Source organism: Triplophysa rosa, linkage group LG20 (assembly GCF_024868665.1).
Source record: "Triplophysa rosa linkage group LG20, Trosa_1v2, whole genome shotgun sequence".
In the NCBI taxonomy this organism is placed as follows: Eukaryota; Metazoa; Chordata; class Actinopteri; order Cypriniformes; family Nemacheilidae; genus Triplophysa; species Triplophysa rosa.
The window spans coordinates 8,399,592-8,421,117 of record NC_079909.1 but is presented as its reverse complement, the minus strand read 5'-3'; the positions used below and the strand labels follow the sequence as shown (position 1 = coordinate 8,421,117).

Sequence of the window (21,526 nt, the reverse complement as noted above, 5' to 3'; positions counted from 1 at the left end):
ACATAATCAGAGCTCTGTGGCCTCTGCTCTGAATCACTTTGGTTTTCTGCCTCACTAAACTCTCACATACATCACATTAATGCGTATGGAACAAGAAACCTCAGTCAGAGAAGAGTTCATAAAGAGAAAAAATCATCAGTCGGTGTTTGCGTGCTTGTGTGCTAATAATGAGCAATACAGTTTCACGCCTTTAGTTAGAGAGTAAACATGCAAACTGTTACATGACACTAACGGAAAAACATGCTACTTTGGACTCTGGTGCAATTTTTGAATGAAAGAAACTATTTTTAGTTTTTATTCAGACTGGATAAGAAATCATTTACCCTGCTAAAAGACTAGTCGATTCAGGACCCACGCACGTTTTAAATTCCTTTTAAACACTATTGTATAATTTCAGTTAATTTAATATTTGTTTTGCACCAAATTGCAAACTGCCATTGAATAACACTAGGTGTTCCTTCAGTCAGTATATAAGCTGTGAAATGTGATTACAGAGGAACATTACCATGACAAACAGCAGATAAGAAAAGCCCTGGGCAACACTGTAGGAGGTGTCATTTAATTTCAGCCTTGTTATTACTGTTGCAGGGGGGAACTAGTTCACACCTCTGTCATTAAATCGTGGGATTTTGGTTTGTTTCTTGAATCTCACAAAGTTGAGTTATTATTTGGTACATCGAAATGTAAAGAAACTCTTAATTTGGTTGCAGTATCTGTAAGTGGGACTGTCCTGCAGGTTACTGTTGTGTTTCTACGGCTGTGTGTATTGTAGCTGGATCTGATGGCGAGGTTGTGGAATGCGTTGCATGCATGCGGGATTGAACCAAACCACATTACGGGTGAGACGTTTAATGCGTACTACATGTAAGACTCTCTTTGACTGTGTGTCCACGTAGAGTTTGAAACGTCGTGTGGTTTTCAACCAAATATTGACGGCATGCATATATTTTGATGTGTATTTGAGAAAGTATGCGTCCTTAATATGAATGAGATACGTCACCCTGCTATCTGACATCAGAATGGATCGGTCCTCGGTAGGTGGGTCTTCGCTGCGGGCAACAGAACCGAGATCAATGAACCAGGCGATTTACCGAAACTGGTTGGACAACCGTAGGTGGGAATAAACCATCGGTTAACGCGATCACGCGAGGTTTTTTTATTATTATTTGGCAGACATCTCGCCTCCTCGAGCACGGATTACCACTTTACTCCGATCCCAACATTAAAAGTGCGATGTGGAAAACCTGCTGGTCTCTACTGTAACCTAATATCAACTATCTGATTTTGAGAGTAGACTGTTTTTTTTTCATCGTTGGGTCAGATAACGCAAGGGAATACAGGATGATCTTCGCGAATACGGCCAATCCACTAAGAACTCCATCATACCGAAAGCAGGTAGGTGAAGTGAGACACAATGCAGTTGGTGATGATGATGATAAAGATAATGAGATGTATAGAGTGGACTCACAGCGGGTCTATAGATCCTTTAACGTTACCTGGGACAGAATGTATTTTACCCCTCTTGTTAGTGCGCGCGCGCACGCTTACAACTGCTGTGTTATAAAACCAACTGAACTGTACTACCTAGATAGGCTATGTACAGCATTTTTGAGCTCACCTGATTCAAAATAATGCATAAAAACAGCAAACACCTAATAATAATGGCCTTAAAATGCTGTCTAGATAGGCGGCTCACAAGGTTTTGAGACACAGACTTTGCTTTTAGAGTAACGTTATACGACCTTAATTCTCTTCTGAGTCGGGTTAACTAATTATTCCGCGTTCGTTATTAGGCGTCTGAATATATGGATTTGCTTATTCAGATGTCGAAGATTTAGTGTGTTTTTTACACATTAACATTATTTACTGTACTATGGCACAATGCGGCATTTATAAAGTCTATTGATGGAACCGGAGTCCGGAAACCAGCTTCTTTTTCTTTCTCTTTACTTTGGGATGTTACAGTGAGCTCAGGAATATAACTGCATCAATAACACTGTAATAAAGTGATATTCCACTTTATTACATTTCAACATTTTGTTTTTTGCATGCATCCAGGATGTGTGGTTTTAATGTTCTTGAATGAATTCGTCGTCTTGCTTTAAAGCGTCACAAAGTGTACAGTACGTCACTAATGTTAGTGTTGTTAGTAATGTTAGTAATATTCACAGAGCTGGTGTTAATGGGTGAGGTGAGGATGAGAGGAGTCTGTGATGAAAGTCTACCATGGCAACTTGCGTTAGGCGATTGTTGGGTGTGTTCTGAAGAATCTCAGCCTAGGTAATATTCATGAGTGCATCCGATAATTAGTGGACCGGGTGGGCGTGGCCTGTGAAATTATATTTAACATAGCTTGTCATATACGTTCCATTTCTGTAAATGTGGGAACTTATGACGCACTCACGCACACGCTGCGTGAAATCACACATTTACACATGCATTTGCATAGGCGCTTAAATGGCGCTCTCAGAGAGGGATGGCTGTGATGGAGGTAGCAGAAGTTAATGGGCTCCAAGATTTCACAGTTTATAGGAACCATATGGTCTAGGATGACTACAGCGCATAGCTCAGGACCCAAGGGACACACAGACGTATGAGAAATGGCTTGGATATTGAATGTGATCCCCCGCCTTGCTGGCTCTTTCTTTTTTGCCCTCTCTCCAACTCATTGCTTTTTCTATGTCATGGTTACCCTTCCCATGACTTTGTGATTTTCCCTGTTGATAAAACGGAAGATGTTCCTCAGGCAGTCAACAGCGCTAAAATCAATAGCTTTCAATGTTGAAAGGTAAAATAAAAAATGAAAATGTGGGACCTTCTGTGATCTGACAGATTGAAGCGGAAACTGGGACATTATCTCCATCTGTCCATCCTGTTCACCTTACTCATTTCAGTTTGTGGATTAGCTCTTTTTGTGTCCCCCAGCCTTTTCCGTTGGCTCAATCCGGTTCTGCTTTATGTTCCCACAAATCATTGTGAGTGTGTGGTTTTCCACAAGTGGCACTATCTCTTGCCTCGGTAATTAGCAGACACTAACAAGCTTATGGGGCCACGTCCAGTTTCACCTCAGTGCACAAGTGTGTGAGGCGCTGCTGGGGAAATGGGTCAGTGTGTCAGAAAACAGAGAACTCCCACTTACCCCACTGAGTTACAGTCAGGTGGCTTTTATGTGGTGTGGCCACATATACACACAACACGCATGTGAGTGAGCTCCTTTTTACACACACGTTTATAAGTGTATTCTTTCATTATAGAGCAGCGGTCCAATCGTGTCTGTTGTTTTGTGTCACTTATTCTGGACAAGAACAGTTGCCCGCTGATGTTTAACAGGCAGCCATTTTGTGACGGCTGTTAGAAATGAAGCCGTTTTAATGAATGACTAAGAAACAGGAAGTGAGTCAGTGATGTGGGCTGTGGTGGCCACTGTTCGGGGTGGGCGAGAGGCCCACACATCCTGTATCCCGGAGCACTGCTGCATCATATGATCGTTCTCTGAAAAACATTCCTTCCTCTCTGCTCAAGTAGAGTTCTAGAGAAATCACAACTTCGGGGATGCAATAGAAGAACCAGTTTTGGTTACCCAAAAACCCATTCACCATTTATTTTGTATATAGTCTAAAGAACCTTTATCATCATAACGAAGCTTTCGTAAAACCAAAATTTTCTTTGGGTGTCAAAGGTTTTTTATGGAAACATTCAGATTCCAAAAATGGCTCTTCTATGGCATCATAAAAGTGACAGTTCACGCAAAAATAAAAATTCTGTCATCATTTACTCACCCTCTTGTCGTTTCTAACCTGTATGACTTTCTTCCTTCCGCAGAACACAAAAGAAGATATTTTGAAGAATGTTGTTATCTGGACCCCATTCACTTGCATTGGTTTTGTGTCCATACAATAGAAGTAAATAGAGGGCCAGTGCTGTTCGGTTACCAACTTTCTTCAAAATATCTTCTGTTGTGTTCTGTAGAAGAAGGAAAGTCATAAAGGTTTGAAATAACAAGAGGGTGAATAAATGATGACAGAATTTTCATTTTTTGGTGAACTATCACTGTAATGTTTAAGTGTGTTGTGCAGTTGAGTGAGTTTGATGATGTTTTTTGTAACCAACAGTTGTCCCACTGGGACTGAAAGATGAATAAAAGCATACCTCACTAAATGTTCTGACCATGTATTGTTGTTGCGGTTACATGACCTTGTAAACACATCATAAAAGAATAGCTCACCCAAAACATCTGTCATCATTTAGTCTGTCGTGAGTAGTTTGGTCATTTCAATGAATCTGTTGATTTGGTTCACAAAACTGAACGGTTCACTCACGACAGTCTTTAGTAAATGATGACTTTTTTCAACAGTTTATTCCAAACTGAGCACTAGGAGCTTTCTGTTTTTTTTCCAGTTGCAAAGAAACTTTAAGCAAAATGCTGCTGTCATCATTACTTTCACTTTTTACTCAGCCGTCCAATCACAGTGCAGGAGGATGGGACAAATTTCGCCATCGCCAACCATCTCATCCTACTTGTACAATGACTGAACAATACAAGTGAAGTTAATATTATTGCTGGTCTTTGAGTATCTACATTTGTACCAGATGACCCCCTGTGGTGAAAATCTAGTTTTTAATGTTGTTTATATGTTTATGTGGTGTTTTTAATATGTCTTAAGACAAACCATAAAACTGCAGTTTACCAAGACAGTTTAAGGCCACATCCACACGAAGCCAGAGCTTTCTCTATCCTAAAAGCCATCCTTTTCACGGCGTCGTCTCAAGAAAATATCTGCGTGCACACGAAACCATTGAAACCGACTCAAAGCGATGTAGTATACATGCCAAATCAGTATGTGGTGCTGTAATTCTGCTACAAAGAAGGAGCATGTGCATAAACTTTGCGTGCTGGTGTGATGACATCATCGTTTTAGAAAATATACGGATCGGCTGTACACACGAAAACGCAAGGGTGGCGTTTTCAGATTTTCCACTCTGGGACCCGGTTTCAAAAATAACGGTTTTCAGTCTGGACGAAACGCCGATACGATACCAAATCTTTACGTAAACGTGTCTCCGTGTGAATGGCCTCTAAAAAAAATGCTGTTTGAAACGGCCTCTGGTTAATGACTTCATAACCTGTAACCAATCACATCAACTTATTTGACCCCTGTGGATCAGCAGTTTGAGGCATAAATATGCAAAGATGTTGCATAGATTTGGGCTAAAATAATCGCTGCACTGCTATGTCAGCTCTCAGTTTCTTTTTCTGTTTTAGCACTGTGGAATTGCCGAATGCGATTAAGTGGAGAGATGGGAGAGTCTGTAATACTTCCAATTGGAGATCCCGTAACGGCTAACAAAACCCATTGACATCCATTCAAAAAACTAGCATCCGGTCTCCTTTCCTGCATTCCGCTGAAGCCAGGGCGTTAGCATTAGCCGTTACGCTTTTTTGCCTAATGGTTGCAGGCTTTCCTTTTAAAAGGGCTTTGGTGTAGAGTTACATTCAAGCTATTTTAAGGCAGGAAAAAATATTTTCACAGGGAAAAAGTTTAAATATGTAATTTCGATGGTCAACAATTAGGGACAAAATTATAGACTGCAGGGGGACTTTAATAAAACAAATCGCAAACCAATCTGCAAAATCAGATGCTAGCGACACATTACTTTCGTGGATATTTCGTATCATTGCAGGCGAAGCGCCTCCGCAACGCTCTCGAACATCCTCAGAAGAGCGCTAGCATGTTCAGCTGCTTAAAAACGCTATGATGCACCTATAGCCTTATCGTGATTTTCTTGACAGTGTGTAAAAGAGGCATCAATACTTTTTAAATTTCTCTTTTTTTGTCCATCAAATGTAAGAAAGCCATACAAATGTGAAACAACCTTAAAAATGGACTACTAATAACAACAGAAATGTCACGATGTGGCACGAATTGAAAGCAGTAGGTGCCGCATTATGAATTTCTGCAGTGTTAAATGGGCTTTCTTCCAGTAAAATAATCCCAGCACTTTCAGTTCTGGAAGAACGCGTAGATTGGACTGATATGAGTGTTGAAAGGCTGAATGTGCCTGTAGGCCTGTTTGTGCTTTGCTTTAATGGGAATTAGACTGTGGGGAGTTGGGATGTGGGTAGACTCACTGGCGATGACTGAACGTGCAATAATAACACCAGTTCACACAGCTACAGATAGAGTTATAGATATCATCATGACAAATGGACTGGCCCTGATGTTTGAGGAGAGAGAGAGAGAGGAGTATTATCTTTTTGCTCTAATACCTGTAATGTCTCAATGAGTGAAGATTTTCTAATCATAAACTTAAGGACAAAGAGTTAAATAATGAAGGAAGAATGAGAAGGTATTCATTTTCTGTGTTTCAGCAAACAAAACTGCACAAATCATTGGTCGCTCAAACAGAGTTTATGCTATTGGTTGAGCTTTTGCATTCCATCAAATCAATGAAATTGTTGTTCTTCTCCATGACAGCCGGTTGCTCCACCCACCCACCCCATGGCCCCGCCCAGTCCGAGCACCAACAACAGCAGTAGTAGCAGCAGCACGACCGGCTGGGAGCAACTAAGCAAAACAAACCTCTACATCCGCGGGTTACCACCAGGAACTACCGATCATGACCTTGTCAAACTCTGCCAGCCGTGAGTATTTTAGGCAGCGGTTGCTGTCATGTTCTTCTGACAGTCATTGCATTCACGTATATGCATTTAGCAAACATTTATACAAACTGACTTAGAGTGCAGTCAAGGTATATTTTCAGTGTGTTCCCTGGGTTTCCAACCCATGACCTTTGCATTGTTGATGCAGATTATCAATTGTGTAAACGTATGACAAATGCCATTTTATTTTTGTGTATTTTATTTATAGTGTGAGATTTTAGCAGGTGTCTGTCAGCAGCCTGAATATGTGAGGTTGTAAGAATGAGGTCAAACCCTCATGAGCCTGTTTACCCTGAAAACATCCACAACAATTCAACTTTCTTCACCACTAATATCCAGTTAAACCTCACCACCCACGTTGCTGATATTATGGGCTCTATTGAAATGCTACATAGCTTACTGCTTACAGAATATTGTGTAGTTGCACTGTAAATCACTTATTTTCTATAGTATTTATTTAACATGTTTAATTTCATTATAAATGTAATTTAAGTAAGTTGTTCATTTTTTAAGTATGTGAAACAGGACTATAAAACTTGCTGCATTATCATCACTATGAACTAATCGCATTGCTTCTTTAAAACAGCGAGTGGTGTTGAGCTCTAAAAAGGTTATTTTTTCGTTTTTAATTCACTTTTGTGTAATATCTTAAGTCAATATTATCACTCTGTGGTTGATATTATTTCTGGGCTATTCATCACCCTGGAGGTCATACCGAGTGCACTCAGTTGTGGGATACAGTATGTGCATTGAATTATAGGATATACAGCAGTGGAAAAAATGAAGAGACCATTCCATATTTTAATTTAATCAGCATTTCCAAATGTGTTGTGTCCATTTCAGTCCAGTGTCTGTTGAATTTCAACAAATCAAACCTCAGGAGTGACATAAAGTCATCCAACAGCAATGTGAAAGACTGACAACATGACAAGACACATGTGATAAAAATTGAGGTTATCACATATTTTTTCTTGAAAGTTTCCTACATATATGTACAAATATTACTGTTGTATTGCTTAAAAGTGAATATGAACTTGTTTTCTTTGCAGTATTTGAGGTCTGTTGTTTTGACCTGTTTCTCCGGTGTTCATTTTCTGCAAATAAATGCAAACAAAATTATTTGAAATTTGGGAGAAATATTGTTAGTAGTTCACAGAATCAAACAAAAATGATCATTTTACCTAAACACATACCTATACTAAATTTAGAAAAACCGAAAATAATAATAGTATATACTGTCACGGATTGGCAGAAGAACCCAAATGCAGGCAGCAGTGAAGGGGTTAACAAAGAATATATTTATTAAACAAATAGACAAAACAAAAACCCACGATGGGGTAAATCAAGAAAACAGGAAAAACTCAAACAGAACATAGACTGACTAAAACTGGACTAAACTGAGAAACACTTGACAAACTATAACAAAACACTAAAAGACTTTTTGTTTATGTGTGTTGTGTTGTGTTGTGTTGTGCTGGTTGTGTTGTGTTGTGTTGGGTTGGGTTGGGTTGTGTTGTGTTGGGTTGTGTCGTTTTGTGCTGTGTTGTGTTGGGTTGTGTTGTTTTGTGCTGTGCTGTGTTTAGTGTTGTGTTGTGTGGTGTCGTGCTGTATAGTGGTGTGGTGTTGTCGTGCTGTATAGTGGTGTGTTGTGTATGTGGTGTTGTGCGGTATAGTGTGGTGTGGTGTTGTGCTGTATAGTGGTGTGTTGTGTATGTGGTGTTGTGTGGTATGGTGTGGTGTGGTGTTGTGCTGTATAGTGGTGTTGAGTGATGTGTTGTGTGGTGTGGTGTTGTGCTGTATAGTGGTGTTGTGTTGTGTGGTGTTGTGCGGTGTAGTGTGGTGTTGTGCTGTATAGTGGTGTTGTGTTGTGTGGTGTTGTGCGGTATAGTGTGGTGTTGTGCTGTATAGTGGTGTTGTGTTGTGTGGTGTTGTGCGGTATAGTGTGGTATTGTGCTGTATAGTGGTGTTGTGCGGTATAGTGTGGTGTTGTGCTGTATAGTGGTGTGGTGTGTCGTGTGGTGTTGTGCTGTATAGTTGTGTGGTGTGGTGGTGTGTCGTGCTGTATAGTGGTGTGTTGTGGTGTTGTGTGTGTGTGTGTGGTGTTGTGCGGTATAGTGTGGTGTTGTGCTGTATAGTGGTGTGTTGTGTTGTGTCCTGTGGTGGTGTGTTGTGTGTGGTGTTGTGCTGTATAGTGGTGTGTTGTGTTGTGTGGTGTGGTGTTGTGGTGAGCTGTATAGTGGTGTGGTGTTGTCGTGCTGTATAGTGGTGTGGTGTTGTCGTGCTGTATAGTGTTGTGTTGTGTGTGTGTGTCAGGCCGTTGTCAAGTCTTGTGGTCGTACGGTGATCCGCGGGTCAGCCTTCCGCCGGCCTTCCAGCCGGCGTCAAGCCTGTCCAGCCGGCCTTCCAGCCGGCGTCAGCCGGCTTGTCCAGCCGGCCTTCCAGCCGGCGTCGAAGCCCTGTCCAGCCGGCCTTCCAGCCGGCGTCAAGCCTGTCCAGCCGGCCTTCCAGCCGGCGCCCAGCCCTTTCCAGCCGGTCCCTGGGAGACTCCCAGGGCCAAAGACTGTTCCCCCCAGGACTCCTCCTAAGTCCCCCAGGACTCCGCGCCCTCAAGCGCAGCCGGGGACTGGGACTGTTCCCCCCAACCCTTTTGGTTTGCCCCCCGTGAACTCTTGTTTTGCCCCACCCCCCTCCCATGTTTGTTTTTTTGATGTCCCACCCTAGTCCCTTGTTATTTTGTCTTGTCTCCACTGATTCTGTTCTCCATGTTTTGTCTGGTCTTGTCTTTGTCTCAGTCTTCCTTGTCCTGTCCGTCTACCCCTTGGTGAGCACCTGGAGGTGCTCATTAAAGGGGGGGCTTCTGTCATGGCTCTGCTTCTTTAGTCATGTTTTTCTTGGTCCTGTAGCAGAGCCATGACAAAGTCTTTGGTTATGTGTGGAGAGAAACTTATTGTTGTCCTTTGGACAATAATATACTTTCTCTCCAGTGTCTTGTCATTGGCCCCATTCCTCTCGTTTCCTTGTCATCTTCCCCTGAGTGTTTAATTACCCACACCTGCCCCGTGTCATTATTCCTCGTTTGTCTTCCCTATATACTGTATATCCTCTTGTTTCTTTGTCCTGTGCTCGTTCGTTGTTCTTGTTCCTGTCGGTCCCAGTGTGCTGTTTAATATTCTGAGTCTTGTCNAATACACGAGCCGATACGAACCCAGCAGGTATGGACAGTTCCCTGCGAGCCCGCCAGACCCGGTTATTGTTCGGGCTTCGCCAGGGGGATCGGGGGGTACGGGAGTTTGCCCGTACTTCCTGGATGCGGCGGCAGAGACGGGTTCGGTTAGAAGGAACTTACCGTAATTTTTAACGCTGTCTCACCGAACCCCTCAAGCCCAGCGAGATGAGGATGCTGAGTCCCCTGTACTTTGGTGACATGCTCAGGTACGTGGTCAACCGGGACGAACCATGGCCCACTACGCCATCCTGGGTATCCTCTCCGCTGGCTACTGTCCCGGAAAGACCTCTCCTGGCCACCGTGAACTTGGGGGACTCAGCTCCGCCCACCTCCAGCTCCGCCGATCCATCTCCACCGTCCACGACCCTCCGTGGCAAGCGAGGAAGGAGGGCGTCCGGGGAGGTGTCTACAGACCTGTCACGGATTGGCAGAAGAACCCAAATGCAGGCAGCAGTGAAGGGGTTAACAAAGAATATATTTATTAAACAAATAGACAAAACAAAAACCCACGATGGGGTAAATCAAGAAAACAGGAAAAACTCAAACAGAACATAGACTGACTAAAACTGGACTAAACTGAGAAACACTTGACAAACTATAACAAAACACTAAAAGACTTGACAAGACTCAGAATATTAAACAGCACACTGGGACCGACAGGAACAAGAACAACGAACGAGCACAGGACAAAGAAACAAGAGGATATACAGTATATAGGGAAGACAAACGAGGAATAATGACACGGGGCAGGTGTGGGTAATTAAACACTCAGGGGAAGATGACAAGGAAACGAGAGGAATGGGGCCAATGACAAGACACTGGAGAGAAAGTATATTATTGTCCAAAGGACAACAATAAGTTTCTCTCCACACATAACCAAAGACTTTGTCATGGCTCTGCTACAGGACCAAGAAAAACATGACTAAAGAAGCAGAGCCATGACAATATACTATTCCTACATTTAGCTCAAAGCATGACCTTTTCACAAATGGCAGATATAGTTTATGTAGAATCCCCTATTCATATCAGATCTCTCTCTCTCTTTCTTGGCTTGTGGCTACACGAGTTCTTCACATGTCACCATCTGAATCTTCCACAGTGTGTGTTTGTGATCCGCTGGTTCATACCAGACCAGTGTGTGAGCAATGCCTGCAATATTAGGCCAGCAGCCGTGATTCAGCAAAAACTGAAGCAGGAAAAGTCGCACGGCTATCACAGAGTTCAGCGAATGTTTCCAAACATTTGTCGCGTTGCTTAGTTCCCCTAAAATATTGCGAGACGGCAGCCGCTAATTTTAATGCCGCTGCACCCAGTGGAATATCTAGTTTTGTTAACGTTGTTTCCCATCAGTGTGTCGTATCTAACACAACATTATATTATTCGTAAATGTGTGTGTGTTTATAACTGCGTGAGAGGGCTTTTACAGCAGTGGCGCCTTGATCCTGTGTGTGCTCCATTCAAAGATTCCCACCGTGGGTTAATTTACCCCTCGCAGCCCCCGGGAGAACAGCCATCGCCATGGTAATCCCTCGAATTGATTGTAAAGAGACAGTTGGGGGGCCCATAATCCTCTTGGCTTGTGTCCTGGTTAAAAGTGAAGCCGGGGTCATACGTGCATTCCAACTGTACACACAATACCACTGAATTCATGCTTGTTACCAGCGCCTCTATATTTCAGTTAAATTGCCGTATGGAATGTGTCCGTTCAGCTTTGAGGTCTCGCGTGACATTGTAACCTCGCTTTCCGGAGCCGTTTTAATCACAGAGTGGCGGATTGATTTGCTTGATCCGCATCAGGCAGAAACGCAGCGTCGCTTTGGGAGTCGCTGACTGAATTCTGCCGGTGGGGGCAGGAAACGGGGCCTCCCCGCTCGAGCGTACGGGTCAGGGGCAAGGTCATGTGGTCCTCCAGCTCGTGAAGGCTTGTGATCCGCACGCGGAACACGATTGGCTCTGCTTTTCCCTCCCTTGTGTCACGGGACACGCCTTTTCACACCAAGCGTTTGCTTGCGCAGCACTGCCAACGTCACACTGTGCGTGAATAAACATTTATTTATTAAGCCCAGGAAATGCTTCTCTATATATATGACAGTCGAAAATAGGGCCCTTGGTGGAGGGGAATGAAAAATAGTCCCTTTGCAGTCAGCACTACTGTCACGGCTTTCGCAAGCCTCGTGAGGGACGCGTCAATAAATCTAATCCTGCGTAAATGTGAATACATTCGCAAGAAACACAGTCGTTCCAATTCGTGTGTAGCGGTTAGCGCATGTCTTCCATGACTCCCATGTTGTGTTAATATCACACCCTCTTTTCTGTCACTTCTATTTACCACACATTAAAATAAATAAAAGGGAAAGCCTCAAAAATAAACACATCGGCTGTGTTCATTATAGCGTACGACTGTGTTGGCAAGCGTGCAGTGTGTGTACTGTGCATGCACACTATGCAAATTTTCTGTCTCCATGCAAAATATGGATGACCTAATATTTCCAGAAACGTGCAGGGTATAAGAGAGCTTCACGTATGACTGTATCCCACAATGCAATGTGCTTGATCTGACCTTATATTACCTGTGTGATGAATGAACTGTTATAACAACTGTGAAAGCTTTCTTCATGCAGTATCTAGTAATAATTTATACAACATTTAATTGTACTATTAACTGTACTTTTAAACGGGTATCTTACCCTAAAATAAAAATTCTGTCATTTATTTACCCATTTTGTCTGTTTAAAACCTGTGTATGGTCTTTCTTTCTTCTGTGAAACACAAAAGAAGATATATTACAATGGAAGTCAATGGGGTACAATGTTGTTTGGTTACCAATATCTTCTTTTGTGCTCTGCAGAAGAAATAAAGTCATATTCAGACACGATGGATGCGTAAATGATGAAAGAATTTTATTTTTGGGTGAACTATCCCTTTAACACTGTTTCCTTCACACACACACACACACACACACACACACACACACACACACACACACACACACACACACACACACACACACACGCGCTAAGCCGTGAGTTTGTCTGTCACTCAGCACCCGGAGTGACGGCATCAAGTGTCTGCGGATGATTCTGTCACAATCAGCCCTTTGTTTCTGCATTAAATGTGTTTAAAAAGGACTTTGAGAGCTCTTTTGGGTGGTGTTATTCTTTCTAGGCTCTGTGATTATTGAAGATCTTGAGTTTCATGTCCTGCAGGTCATGAATTCCTGCGCTGTAGCGTCATTTAACACGCCGACTGACTTGGAGAGCTGAGCCCGTGGTTAACCTCACTTGTTTTGCTCTCTTTGTAAACAGATACGGTAAAATCGTGTCCACCAAAGCCATACTTGACAAGACTACAAACAAATGCAAAGGTTTGTCATGTACTTCTATGTTTACTTGTACCTAACTGTTGTGTGTAACCGAGGTCTAACATGAACATTTGATAAGCGCCAAATTGGCTTTGGCAAGTAACTAAAACTCAATAAAAAGGAATAAAGCTCTTTGGACAGCTTGATTTTTATCATCTTATATATAATTATGGTCTGATATGTTATACTGTACCATCATTGTAGCATGCTTATTGTAGGACCTGCATATGAAATAGTCATAATATAACCTCAAACAATGACTTCAGTTATATGATGATGTGGCCTCAACATTTCCCAGAGTAAGGATGTGTGTTTGGTCTAGTGGTTTGCTATAGATTAGATATTGTGTGTGTGGTAAAGCATTGTGTCGTTTTCGTAGGATATGGGTTTGTGGATTTTGACAGTCCTGTGTCAGCACAAAAAGCCGTTGCAGCACTTAAGACAACTGGCGTTCAGGCTCAGATGGCCAAGGTGAGTCAACGCTGACATCACTTCCTTTTTTGTCTGCGTATCTTGTTCATGCCCCGTCTGTGTCGATCGTTTAGGAAATAACCGCTTTTGTCTCTCTTCCTTTTCACTCGTCCATTCAGACACATTTTCTGTGCACATTGTGCGGCAGAGAAGTACGCTTGCAGCAATCCTGCAGTGACCTTCTCGCAGGTTCTGCCGAGCGCTTCTGCCTGCATCTTCAATTTTTCATCTGCCCCCTTTTTCTTCCTTTCTGTTGTCAGCATTTTACTCTCCCACTTTCCAGTGTGTGGTGTGTGTAGCGTGCAAATGCATTTGATGGTCATGTGTTGAGGAATGACGTCTAATCCTGGCCGTTCCCATTTTTCTGCTGATACATGTAGAATAGCTTGCAGAGACACTGCTTTGAGCCAATCAAATGTCATATTCTCCCACGACAAATTTGATATATAAGCACTATAAAAAGAAAATTCCAGTTACAAACTACAGCTTCGTCAAAGTATGACATATTTCGAAAATTGCAATAATACCATGTATTCTATATTTTCTGTATATTTTCTTATTCAAAACTACATTTTTCTATATGCATGTAAACCTGCTTTCCAACAATGCAACAAAATTGTGAAAAGCGTTATAGAAATTTAATTGACTTTTGTTATTTTAAACCTCCCTTGTTGAAATTGTATGGTGTTGTCGCAAAGCACTCACATCAAAAGAAAAGTCAACCAGATCTGCAATCTTTCGTCTAGTTCTAGTACCCTACCTTTTTTCCATGGTATATCTCATATCGTGTTTCACTTTGAAATACATTACATAACTGAATTAAAGTGGGTTTTGAATGACATTTTAACATTACGTAACATCATCCCGTGTGTTTTACTGTATATTGTTTGAATACAGCAACAGGAGCAGGACCCGACTAACCTGTACCTGTCCAACCTGCCCATTTCTATGGATGAGCAGGAGCTGGAGAACCTCCTCAAACCCTTCGGACAGGTCATCTCCACACGCATCCTCCGCGACACTAACGGAGTCAGCCGGGGAGTGGGATTCGCCAGGTCAGCGACAATCTCTTCATGTGTGAAACGTTGTCAGATACTTTGTTTCTCTGTGCGGATGTGTCATTCTCTCTCTCTTTATTTACAGGATGGAGTCCACAGAGAAATGTGATGCTGTGATCTCTCACTTCAATGGGAAGTTCATTAAATCCTCCTCTGGAATGCTTGGTAAATACACACACAAGGACATATTATAGTTTTGTCAGTGTTCAGTACAGTAAATGAGATGATGTGTGTGCGCATTACAGGTGCATCAGAGCCGTTATTGTGTAAGTTTGCTGATGGTGGGCAGAAGAAGAGACAGAGTCAGGCTAAATACATCCCCAACGGCAGATCCTGGACACGAGACGCCGAGGTGAGACTAGTAAGTCCTGTTTCTATTTGCGTGCTTGAGGCTGACAGACGGCGAGGGGTGTGTCATGATGTGAAAAGAGCCATTTATATTTGTAACTACGTATGACATCATACATCATGCATTGTTTGGTTCTAGTTATTTTGGCTTACGCAAATGTCATTTTTTTTACATATTTTAACTGCAGACTAATGTCAACCACTAAAAACAATTGTTGTACTTTTTTAGAGTGGAATGACCTTGACCTATGACCCCAATACTGCCCTTCAGAATGGGTAAGAAACCACTTCTTGTGTCCTAAAGGAATAGCAATCGTAACTCTTATTAGCAATAAGAATTCTCTTCCTATACCACACCTAGTGTATAAAACATACATACATATATTGCACAGCACCTGCACTTTACATGGACACTTCCCCACTCCCCTACACTATTTATATTTTTATATATATAGTTTAACCTTTCTTCCTTTCCTATCTCTTTTTCTACACTATTCGGGACAGTCGAAAAAGCATTTCACTGCATGTCGTACTATGTATGGTTTTGTATGTGACGAATAAACTTTGAACTTGAACTTAATTTAAATTAATCGATTAATCGTGATTCCAAAATAAATGTATGTGTTTATATAATATATGTGTGTGTTGTGCATATAAATGCACACACATACATATGTGTATATGTAACAAATATTTACATAAATATATATAAATCTATATTTAAATATAATTTACATTATGAATAAATATGTATCAGAGGTCTAAAGTACTTGAGTATTTTTACTCTCAAGGATCAAGTATGTGTACTTCATATGAGTGTTTTTTACTTCCCTACATTATAACGCATAGCCTATATCATACTTTTTACTCAACAACATTTGATAAATACATAACAATTTTTACATTAAAGATGTATATTAAAAATCACAGTACTTTCTTACTTTTACTCAAGCAATTTTACTCAAAAAAATTATGTAAAATTACTTGAGTAAAAGTAAGATAATAGATTTGTAATGTACTTAAGTATTAAAGGAAATTGTATTTAATGAAATGTGGCAAAGTAAAAAGTATAATGTGTGCTTTATAATGTAGGGAAGTAAAAATTTTCCTAAAATAAAAATGCCCTGATAAGGATGCTTGAAAAATGTACTTGACACCTCTGATATGTATTACTTCTATTTAAATATATACATACGTATATGTTTGTCTATTTATATAAACTGTTTTATCAGACGCGCACCTGACCACCAGTTAACTTCCGATTTGTGTTAGGCTAGTGTCTAACAATATAACTATTTTATATTTAATTTATGTTCATTTTAATTTGTATTATTATTTTACTGTATTATAATTGTATTAAATAAACGATTTGTTGAATTCGGTTGTATGTTCATTTTATTAAATAAACAATTTGTTGAATGGGTCCTGTAGTTCGGTCGCATTTAAACGAGCCGTATGGTACATTGACATCTAGCGGTTGAGCTTGGTATAGGAATCTAAATTCAAAATATTGGAGAGACAAGTTTAGCCAAGTAACGGTTCTTCTCGGTTTGTTGTTTATGTTGTTAAGATAAAACCGTCTATATACATATAAATATACATGCCACACCCACATTTATTATATAAACAACTGATTACTTGTGATCAATCGATTTGACAGCACTACTTTAGACACTAGCATATTTCATACAAAATCCAAAGCACAAACAAATATTAAATAAAATAGTTGAATGCAATTAGAATTTAGACTTATATTTATCAGTACTCTTCAGAAGTATATTTGTTATCAAAATCTCTCTCAAAATACCTGAAATATTTTCACCAAGCTCATTACAATGTATTATGAGGTACGAGACTCATTGATTCTTTAATTCTATGTCTCACAGGTACTATGCTGCTCCTTACCCAATGGGGAACCGTTTGATGGCTCAGCCAGGAATGTCTCCATACATCTCTCCCATGTCCACTTACCAGGTACTCTTCCTCACCTGTCTCACTTCACATTCACGCTATGTTGATATCAGCACCTGCTACCTGATCTAACATCTGTGTATGTTTGTCTCCAGGTACAGAATCCCTCATGGATGCCACATCAGCCTTACATCATGCAGCACCCAGTAAGATCCAATGATTCTGCCTCTCTCTCTCTTTAAAGGGATAGTTCACCCAAAATGAAAATTCTGTCATCATTTACTCACCCTCAGATTGTTCCAAACCTGTATAAACTTCTTTGTTCTGCTGAATGTCAGTAACCAAACAGATCTCATCCCCCATTTACTGCCATAGCAGGGAAAATAAATACTATAGGAGTCAATGGGGGATGAGGTCTGTTTGGTTACTGACATTCTTCCAAATATCTTCCTTTGTCTTCAGCAGAACAAAGAAGTTTATACAGGTTTGGAACAAAAAGTAAATAATGACAGAATTTTCATTTTTGGGTGAACTATCCCTTTAAGCTTTTGTCTTTGTTACTCACTGTCTTCATCACCCCCGTTCCATACGATATAATACCACTTTTACATGAGTCAGATGGATGTGTGTGTGTGACGTCAATGTGAAATCACACTCACGACTCATTTTACTTGCGTAATGTGATGCATTTCAGAGTGTAACTTTATCCAGGTGGAATCGATTGAATCGTGAGCAATTAGTATAGAGCCTTTGTGGGCTTGGTGATGTCAGAGAGAGAGCAAGTTTTGACATTTTATTGAAAGATTACACATTTTTGATTAAATATGCATTGATGAATCGTTCCCAATAAGATTGGAAACATGTATTGAGAAAGTACATCAGTTTTTCTTGCAGTGTTGACTTTAGGATTAGAATGAATTAAATGTAGTATTTACTACGTCTATCCCAATGTGGGCAACATTTCTCTGGTTTGCACTGCAATTGTATTTGAATAGTTTCCTTCTCTTTGAATAGTTTCCTTCTCTTTCTCTTTGAATAGTTTCCTTCTCTTTCTCTGTAGTTGGCAAGTACTTGTTTTTTCATTATGTCCTCACATCTCCACTGCAGGGAGCAGTTCTGTCGCCCTCTATGGAACATCCCATGTCAATGCAGCCGTCCGCTATGTTGGCTCCCCTCGCCCAGCAGATGGGCCATCTCTCTCTGGGCGGCACTGCAACCGTACGTACGATCCTCTCACACAGCTTGCGCTCTTGTGGCATGAGCGTATATGATAATTAATAAGTAATATCAGCACCTGTGTTTTTAATAAAGCCACACAATTCATGATTTTGCTCTTCTGCAGTTTATTCCTGCCAACACAGCCATGCCAGGAGCTTACATCCCTCAATACGCCCACATCCAGCCAGCTGCTATCCCGTCTGAGGTCAGTTCTGTACTTCAGTTGCATTTATAATGCAGATCCTTGTTTGTGTGTTGTTGTTGTTTTATTGAACCAATTATTTTGGATTTGGTTATTCTTTTGTCCAGATGAAAATGTAATTTTGTGTCTGATCATTTTAGCAGGAAACTAGTGTACAGCCGCAAGAGATTTCCTCTTCTGACCCTTTATCATATCCTTTCCAACCCAACAAGCAATAAAACGGTAATTAAATTTTTTTGTTATTGCATTCATATTGTTATATTACGTATATATTTTTATGTTTTATTTAAGATATATTTTTCAAAATATTTTTTCATATCTAGAAATTAGGCAATTTAATACAATTATTATACGGTAAAATAATAATCTAAATTAATATGAACATTAATTAAATAAAATATAAATAGTTATATTATTGTACACTAGCCAAACACGGAAGTTAACTGCAGTCCCAGCGCGCACGTCCGATGAATATTGGTCTATACAATAAAGTTGAATAAAATGCTGCAGAATAAAATGCAGAATACAGAAATAATTATCTTAAATGATTGCTATGCATTAATTTGCTGTAGCACAAGTAAAAAAATAAGAAATAGCTCTTAGATCGATATAATATTGAACAGCCATGAATGAAATAAATGAAGTTGGTATTTATTAATAAATATTAAAAAAATGCTGAATTGTTTCTTGAGGCTGATTCTGTGTTTTGTCTGCTTGCAGGTTAACTGTCTGTGGTCAAAGCCAGACACAGTCCGCTTCTAGTTACTATGGTAACAGCTTCTGCTTTCTTTTAGAGGAAGTGACATCAGAGGAAGTGACGCTCGTGCACAGGTTTCAGAAAATGTGTCCACAGTTTAATCAACTGATTCACACAATCAACGAGAAACCTCAGAAAACTCTTTTGAAAGTGCAAATGTTTTCTTCAACAAACCAAGACAAGGCAATATTTCACCATCTATGGACATACAAAGGGGAGCAGAGTTTTATTTTGCTAGTAAAAGGAAGGAGAAGATGGCAAATGCTTATTTTTTACCAAGGACTATTTACACAGACCATGTCTGTGAATAATGTAGAGAGCGCTGATGGTGAAGAGACCTTTCGATGCATGACATTTTTTTAAATATGGTTTTTAATATGTTTTTATAGACAAAATATTTGACGTTGCAATCAAAATGAAGAGGTTTTTGTTTGCTTTTGGTCTTCCACTTTTTGCCTTTAGTAGTGGATGGGGTTTAGAATGATGTAATGCTTGCTGGCTATTGGTCCTTATTCCTGTCTCTAAAAGCAAAAGCTTTAATTTTTACTTTTTTTATTTTGCTCTGAAGACGTTTTGTTTCAGGGACCGTGTGTCTGTTGTGGATACGTTTTTTATTGAATCCACGTGTAAAGTCTGGTAGATATAGAAGCTAATGTTGAGATGAAGATTAGGTGGGTGGGCGGGGTTTGGTGGGGCATGACTGCTTGGGTTGAGTGGGTGGGCTTAAACTAGTTGAGGTATGTGTGGGTGGTGGGTGGTACTAATAAAGGGATTTGGGCAAGCTTACATTTTTCCTTCTGTTTTAGGCTGGTTGTGATGTTTTTTCGTGCCATTTTTTATTTATTTTTCGAAGACATCAAACACATCAGGATTTCTTTGATGTTCATAACAAGACAGGAGTGCAATGTTTCATTAGGTAGTAAGTAGGAAATGTATAAATTTACTTAAATAGCGGAGGATTTTCTACTTTGCAAGAAAATAATCAAATTCAGCACTCTGTAATTTGCAGAAAGATCCATAAATCTTAATGCTCAACGGATCAATTTGGAAATGTATGAAATCACAGTTTAGCAGAGAAAAAGATCCACAAAACTTCTGAATCTGATCAATTATTCAGTTCTTCGATCATAGTTCAATAAAACAATATAACAAACATGCAACTTGAAGGCAACTATGACACTTTCCACCAAAGACTTTTTCTTGCCTGCTATTGAAAACTTTACAATAGTATGGACTACTGCAGTGGATTTTGGGGGAAAAAAACGGAATGGTAGTCTGGAAATTTGCATCTGTTTTCCTCAGGCTTTGCTATCAGCTTTACTCTAGTTTTCATAAATGTGGACTCAAGAACATCTCTGAGCAGGAAGAAGGGATGACTTACTAACAGATTCATAACACAGTTGTAAACAAGCCTGTCGTCTTTAATACATTTAGTTTAGCCGAATTCTGTGTGTGATTGTGTATTTAGATGTGCAGGTCAGGTTGACCTTTGATCTACCTCAAGAGTTGTATCTGTTTTCTGATTGGTCGGGTTGCAGGTCTATCCTGTCCGATCAGATGTAAAAGCACCGGCTCGGGAGCTGGTGTCATGCAGAACTTCATCTTTAATGCGTCTATTTGTCCTTCTCTTTAATATTTCATCTGTGTTTCTGTATCTGTATGTCTTTCTGTTGTCGTTTTTGTTGTTTTTACATTGCATTGTGGTGTTGAGCTTGACTGTGTGGAGAATTTCTGTTTGTGTGGAGAATTTTCTGTCGAGTTTTGTTGTCCATTTTCTTCCCGATATGATTCGCAAAAAAGGCTTGTGTCATTTTTTTTTTTTTTTACAAAAAAACAACAACCATAAATTACCTTCTCTGGATGTTTCGTTGTTTGCTGTAGCCTCTGTGTTTAGAGGCCTGATTTGATCAACCAAAGTGAAATTTTATCATGATGAATAATGTGTGTCAAAGAGCAGCACATATGCTTTCTGTGGACAGCCACGGTTTATTTCAGCTGTCAAAATAAAAGTTTCTGAAGGTTAATTATCCACTTACAAGACTGTTGTTGAAATGCTGAATTTTTACAAATGGGTTTATTTTGTAAACTTGCCACTTGCACGTCCAGAAATAAAATTTTGCTTTTGTGCTCTTTTTCTATTTTCCCCTCATTTTTTATTTAAATGTTTTTTTTCTATATTTTTCTGTTGTGAAAAGAAACTTTTTTCAAATTAAAAGAGCTCAAACATTTGCTGGGGTTATAACTGTGTGTTTGTGCGTCTGAGTGGGAATCAGAGTTATTATAGTTTTAACTTTACTTTTACTAGTTTTTAAT

The 21,526-nt window shown here is 40.1% G+C and overlaps 1 protein-coding gene across 3 annotated transcripts; it reads left to right on the top strand.

Annotated features, from left to right (window-relative positions):
• Window positions 1–1,023: 1,023 nt before the first annotated feature.
• rbms1a (RNA binding motif, single stranded interacting protein 1a) lies at window positions 1,024–21,037 on the top strand. Of its 3 annotated transcripts, none has more exons than XM_057362115.1 (14): window positions 1,024–1,395; window positions 6,477–6,643; window positions 13,193–13,251; window positions 13,628–13,719; window positions 14,617–14,774; window positions 14,863–14,942; window positions 15,023–15,129; window positions 15,355–15,401; window positions 17,012–17,099; window positions 17,192–17,242; window positions 18,144–18,254; window positions 18,379–18,459; window positions 18,597–18,678; window positions 19,177–21,037. In XM_057362115.1, the coding sequence occupies exons 1-13, from the start codon at window positions 1,342–1,344 to the stop codon at window positions 18,672–18,674; spliced, it is 1,173 nt and encodes a 390-aa protein (XP_057218098.1). In that variant the 5' UTR covers window positions 1,024–1,341; the 3' UTR covers window positions 18,675–18,678; window positions 19,177–21,037. The 3 variants fall into 3 exon arrangements, with proteins under 3 accessions (XP_057218098.1, XP_057218097.1, XP_057218096.1); XM_057362114.1 differs by having other exon boundaries at window positions 15,023–15,138; window positions 18,600–18,678; XM_057362113.1 differs by having other exon boundaries at window positions 1,025–1,395; window positions 15,023–15,138.
• Window positions 21,038–21,526: the final 489 nt, after the last annotated feature.